The 6,742-nt window shown below is 38.0% G+C and overlaps 1 protein-coding gene across 1 annotated transcript; it reads left to right on the forward strand.

Moving 5' to 3' along the window:
• The first annotated feature begins 894 nt into the window (after positions 1 to 894).
• On the forward strand, positions 895 to 5,883 carry hrh4.g1.L (histamine receptor H4 gene g1 L homeolog). The gene is made up of 3 exons (XM_018266902.1): positions 895 to 1,147; positions 3,076 to 3,245; positions 5,086 to 5,883. Exons 1-3 carry the CDS (start codon positions 895 to 897, stop codon positions 5,881 to 5,883), a joined length of 1,221 nt encoding a protein of 406 aa, XP_018122391.1.
• The last annotated feature ends 859 nt before the right edge of the window (positions 5,884 to 6,742 follow it).

Here is a 6,742-nt window from a genome sequence, read left to right on the forward strand (position 1 = left end):
GAGCGTGACCAGCTCCTTCCTTATCCGTTCCCCGTCATGGCCCGTTAATGCCAACCTGAGGCCTTGCAAGATCTCAGCCGGTTGCGCCATCCCGGGTAAACGATGTTACCCGTATCTTCCTCCCCTCCAAGATGAGTTCCCGCCACACACACACCCCTATTTATGGGCAATGCTCCTCCCACTTTTCACTCCTGCCTGCCTTCCTACAATCCCCATAATTCACCACTGCCACGCACCATCCTCCAGCCCTACTCGTCCCTTAGTCATGCCCCATGTCGCTTCACCTGTCCCAGGGAGCGCTCTACAGGTTTCTTTATAATGAATAAAAAAGGCAATTGCCAAATATAGTACTCATAGTCCTCATTATTCCTTTTTTTTAATAGCAAGAAGTGTGCTGACATGGAAAAACAAAAATTGAATGAATCAAATGAAAGGTTTGTTAAATGTTAATTGTTTGTTTGTTAAATGTTAATGTTAAATTGTTTCACATAAGGCACAGATTGTCAGGCCTGAAACATTTCATGTCCTTACAGAACTAGTTAAGTCAATAATGTGTAGTTAGCATAAGCAAGGGAAAATTAAATCAGTTTAATAATTTTAAGTAGGTCTCTGGGTTTAATGATCTGACTCAAGAGGAATGGTCCCTTGGTAAGTCTCATATATATCTATATATACACAAGCAAATACAAAAAAGAACAGTTTCTACAACACTGTAATTTTCTGTGGTGTTAAAATTGCTATGGTATGCTTAGCATGTAAGTTGTTTTGAAGTCTTATTTACTAATCAAATACAAACAAATCTGACATGAGTGTTAAATCTTAATTTATTTTTTATTTTTACAGGGTTATCAAGAAAAAAAGAACAGAAGTCAATGTCCTTTAGATGTGTTCACCATGATTATCTACCCTGGGAATACCTCATCAATACATTTAGATAACATTTCTTTTACTGCTGTGAGTGCTACTAATCAAAGCCAGGAAATCACAGATGAAATGAGACTTATCCAGGCTGTACTAATGTCTTGTATGATTTGCATCACTGGCACAGGGAATGCACTTGTTATACTTGGCTTCATAGTAAACAAAAATCTAAGAACTCCGAGCAATTACTTTCTTCTAAATCTTGCCATCGGGGACTTCCTTACAGGTAGGAATGAAAGATCATTGTCCACCTAAATTATATTTCAGCCAGCAAAGATAGCATTCAACTTTGAAAATTCTTTATTTTGCATAATGAAATAAAATATGATTCTAAGCAATTTAGTACACATTAATTCAATGTTTTATACTGGTTTTTAAAATTCTTTGTAAATATAATAGCAGCTGAAAACAGTATTTGCTTAACCAGTTTTATTATCTGTGTCTGACTCTTAAAAGAAAGTAACAGGAGCCTCCAGGTCTTTTAATCATCTTTAATCAGCTGCAATATTGTTTTAGGAACAATGAGTGCAGAGAATGTAGAAACCAGACAGATAGGGGCCGATTCATGAAGCTCGAGTGAAGGATTCGAATTTAAAAAACTTTGAATTTCGAAGTATTTTTTGGGTACTTCGACCATCGAATTGGTTAAATTCGATAATCGAAGTACTGTCTCTTTAAAAAATACTTCGACCACCTACTTCGGTAGATAAAACCTACCGAAGTCAATGTTAGCCTATGGGGAAGGTCCCCATAGGCTTGCCTGTGATTTTTTGATCGAAGGATTTTCCTTCGATCGTTGGATTAAAATCCTTCGAATCGTTCGATTCGAAGGATTTAATCGTTCGATCGAACGAAAAATCCTTCGATCGATCGATCGCAGGATTTGCGCAAAATGGTTCGACTTCGATATTCGAAGTCGAACGATTTTAGTTCCCAGTCGAATATCGAGGGTTAATTAACCCTCGATATTCGACTCTTGATGAATCGGCCCCATACTGTTTGCTATAGTGAAGACATTTATAATTCACTTTAAAAGCAATGAAACTTTGTAATGGATGTATATTGAAAAGGTGCTTAGAATTGCACATTTTGTTTCACCGTAGAAATAATAGTTTTTGTGTGGCGGACCCCTTTACATTTGCCAAATAAAGAATTTATTTTCAGAATCCTCCAGGTTATCAGGTACCAAATCTCTAATTAATGGTTAAGGAAAAGCTATTTCACTGGAGTGTACCAAACAGTTTAACCCTTCGCTGGTGCATTTTTTTCTGACAAGGAGAATCATAACCATAACAGAACAATTTATCTCATTGCTATTGGCCTTAAAATTTGACATATGCTGTCCAAACTCTCAAAAATGCACTTAAAAAAACATATAAATGTAGTACGGGTACGAGATCTGTTATGGGGAAAGCTCTGAATTACGGGAAGGCCATCTCCCAATGGGGTATATTTATCAAAGAGTGAAGTTAATAGTGAAGTTCCACCACTAGAGTGAAATTCCGCCACTCTCCCTTCATTTCTATGGGATTTTTATAGGCGTATTTATCAAAGGGTGAACTTTCACTTTCACCCATTGATAAATACGCCTTTCAAAATCCCATAGAAATGAATTGAGAGCTACGGAGTTTCACTCTAGTGGCGGAACTTCACTCTTTGATAAATAAATCTGTGATTTTTTTTTTAATAAAATCAGACTATTAAAAAATCACGAATTTTTCGGAATGTATTAAACACCGAGGATGGAAAAGTCTGAATTAGAAAATCTGGCATCTCAGACTTGTCGAGGTTGCATATAAGTCAATGGGAGAAGTCCCATAGATTTTTTGATGTGTGCTTAGTTTCTTGCAATATCCCTCAGTTTTCTGAGTTTTCGGACAAAAAGCATAAGAAATCTGAGTTTTTGGGTAAAATAGCCGAAAAAATTTTGAAAATCTGATTTTTTTCCCGCAAAGCAAATTTTAGGGAATATGTAATAATAAATAAGCATACTCGAGCGGATTTGATCGGAGTTTGCAGCAGAAAATGTTGAGATAAAATCGGACTTTGATAAATAACCCTCTATGGGTTTCATGAAAATACTAAGGTTATCTTTTAATGATATTGTCTTCAGAGTTTTAGAATATGATACTATATTTCATCCTTTTCATTTAGGTACATTCTCTCTACCATTGTATTTAAAAAATTTTATTATCAGTGGAACCTGGGTGTTTGGAAAACATGTTTGCAAACTGTGGCTTACAATTGACTATACGCTGTGCCAGTGTACTATTTATAATATTGTTTTAATCAGCTGCGATCGTTTCCTGGCTGTTACCAAAGCTGTAAGTTCTTTCAATTCTTTTTTGGTAATTAAGTACACATCAGGTCAAATTATCAAACCAAATGACAAACAAGATTGGTCATTTGTATGTTCCCCCTTGCATAGGTTTTGTCCAACACTCCAAAAACATATGGGCAACGTAAAATTTGAATTTGTAGGGCTTTAGATTGTAAGCCCCTCTTGGGAAGGCAGCTTTCCAACATTCTTCACTCACCTACCTGACCCATGAGGTCCCTGGCCTGAAGAGCTTCCAGTCTAATAGAAAATGACAACAGATGTTCCTTTATCACATTTCATGTTAGTTACATAGTTACATAGTTAAATTGGGTTGAAAAAAGACAAAGTCCATCAAGTCCAACCCCTCCAAATGAAAACCCATTATCCATACACACACCCCTCCCTACTTTAGATAAATTCTATATACCCATACCTATACTAACTATAGAGCTTAGTATAACAATAGCCTTTGATATTCTGTCTGTCCAAAAAATCATCCAAGCCATTCTTAAAGGCATTAACTGAATCAGCCATCACAACATCACCCGGCAGTGCATTCCACAACCTCACTGTCCTGACTGTGAAGAACCCCCTACGTTGCTTCAAATGAAAGTTCTTTTCTTCTAGTCTAAAGGGGTGGCCTCTGGTACGGTGATCCTCTTTATGGGTAAAAAGGTCCCCTGCTATTTGTCTATAATGTCCTCTAATGTACCGTAATGTATACTTAAAGGCAGGGCCAGAATTACGGGTAGGCAGAAGAGACAACAGTGGGGGCCCTAGGCTTGTGCACACTATTGTTAGTGCATGCGTATACTGGGAATGGGTTGAAAAAGGCTGGCCTGGTTGCTTAGGGTACCCGGATGGCTTGGCCAGTCACTGCTTAATGATTCCTTGAGATTTTGACGAAATACAGAAAAATGAGAAATAATCATTTTAATAATAAATAAGCTGGATGGACCCTTGATCACACCGGACCACTAGGCACACACACTGCTGTCTAGAGTGAGGGGGGAGGGGTTGTGGAAAGAGCAGCCTAGGAGCCTCACATGATTAAATGCAATTGAGAAAATCAAGATTTGTGGTCAGGGCCGGATTTACCACTGCCGTTCGGCACCCCTGTCCCCTCCCCTTTATTCGTGCAAATTTTCATCATCAATGGGGAAATTTAAAAAAATATTGTATCTCCAGCGCATCCACAGTGTTTTTGAACCAAAGAGGGTGTGGTTGGGCATCATGCCGCCCCCCTTAAATCCTGCCGCCCTAGGCCCGGGCCTAGGTGGCCTTTCCACAAATACGAGCCTGTTTGTGGTACAGGTATAGGATCCATTATTCACAACCCCATTATCTAGAAAGCCTTCAATTACAGGAAGGCCATGTCCCTTATAGTCTCCATTGTAATCAAATAATTAAGATTTTTTTTAAAAAAATTCTTCTTTTCTGTAATAATAAAACAGTACCCTCTACTTGAGCCAAACTAAGATCCTGACTTGAGGCAAAACAATCCTATTGATTGTCATGAATGTTTATGGGATATTTTAGTTGACTTAAGGTACAGAGATCCATATTACAGGAAGACCTCATATACAGAAAACCCCAGGTCCCAAGCAGTCTGGATAACACGTTCCATACCTGTATACTCTTTTTGTTAGGGGTGGTTCACCTTTAAGTTAACTTTTAGTATGTTATAGAATGACCAATTCTTAACAACTTTTCAGTTGGTCTTCATTTTTATTTGATATAGTTTTTGAATGATTTGCCTTCTTCGTCTGACTCTTTCCAGCTTTCCAGCTTTCCAGCTTTGACCGTAGTAATTTTGCTTCATGCCTCCTTTGTTCTGTTTACAGGTAAAATACAGAGATCAGCAGAAGAAAATAAAACTGGCCTTTATGAAGATGGCAGCTGTGTGGATTGTAGCTTTCCTGATCTTTGGCCCTGCAATTATTTTTTGGGAGTATATTGTGGGATACAGTGTAATACCAGATGGTGAATGCAATCCTGAATTCTATTATAGCAGTCGGTATTTACTCTATTCTTCCATTTTTGATTTTTTTGCCCCAATGACTGCTATAGCATTTTTTAATCTCAGCATATATTTTAATATAAGGTCTCGCATGAAAAACAAGAATCAGAACAGTTCTGTTAATGTAAGAAATATTATAAAGGATGACATTTTTTTGGTGGAATCTGCTCTCAACTCAAACCATGTTGGTGCACCGACACAAAAAAGCCCAAAACATCCATCTCGTAAAAAACAGATACGTATCATTAGACTTGTATGTACAAGCTGTAAAGTCAACCCTGGTAAGTATACAGAAAAAAGAGGTGACGTTCCTGCAGAATATGTCAGACCCATGTCTTATGATCCAGCCAAAAATGCAGCACTATCCAAAGATAAAAAAATAGCCAAATCATTGGCGGTTCTTGTAGGCACATTCTGCATATGTTGGGCTCCATATTCTTTAATCACAATTATTAAGGAAGGGTTTTGCTCATGGTGTATATCACAAATTCTGTATGATGTCACATGTTGGCTTTTCTTCCTCAACTCCTTAATTAACCCATTTCTATATCCACTCTGCCATCCTGCATTTAAGAAAACATTGCTGCAACTTCTCTGCATTGACAAATCATCAAAAAAGTGAGATCATCCAGGGAGCATAGGGAGCAATGTGGCTTTAGTGTAATTTTTTTTTTTAACAGTTTAGGTTACAAACACCAGACCTGTGAATCTGAGCTACATATGCTTTTAAGTCTTTCAAATAAAGACAAAATAGTAGATTTACATATTAAGACAGCATTCACTACTCCTGTAACTGTTAAAGATGACTGACTGTTTTATTATTTGACACAATCCCTTGAATAGGCACTTAGGCGCTATGGTAAATATTTACAGTGGAAAAAGTGGAAGGAGAATAGTCTAACTGCGTATTGCTTGTATGACAAAATGCACACGTGGTACCAACTTTGCTACTTCACTAGGATTTCATGGGAACCAATTCTGCGAATGTTAGACAATGGTAATTTAATAGATGATGATAGATGTTTTTAAATTATTTGCCTTTGGCTAATGCCCCTGACCCCAGAAGCCAAAACAAACAGTTTCTGTGTAAGGCTACAATTGTATTGTTTTTGCTATTTTTGTGATTTACAGTATCTCTCCTATCCATTTTACAATCTCTAGAGTACATACAGAAAGCACTTAGCCATTTTCACCTTGTAAATTCAAATGGCATTATGGGGCAAATTTACAAACCTCCGAAAATGCGCTAGCGTGGCTTTGCTCACATCGCAACACTTCTCCAGGCGTAGATTCGCCATGACAATGCTAGTTCACTAAAATCCGAAAGTTGCGTCCAGGGCACTGAACGCTGGTGAAGTTGCACTAGCGTTTCTGCGGTAAACAAAGTGAAGTGAATAGTGCTGCGCAAATAGTTTTTTTGCAGGGCCAGGAAATCAGGAGCGGCCCGGGGCCAGGGCCCCCCGGGGTTTTTTCCCGGTGTC

Source organism: Xenopus laevis, chromosome 6L (assembly GCF_017654675.1).
Source record: "Xenopus laevis strain J_2021 chromosome 6L, Xenopus_laevis_v10.1, whole genome shotgun sequence".
In the NCBI taxonomy this organism is placed as follows: Eukaryota; Metazoa; Chordata; class Amphibia; order Anura; family Pipidae; genus Xenopus; species Xenopus laevis.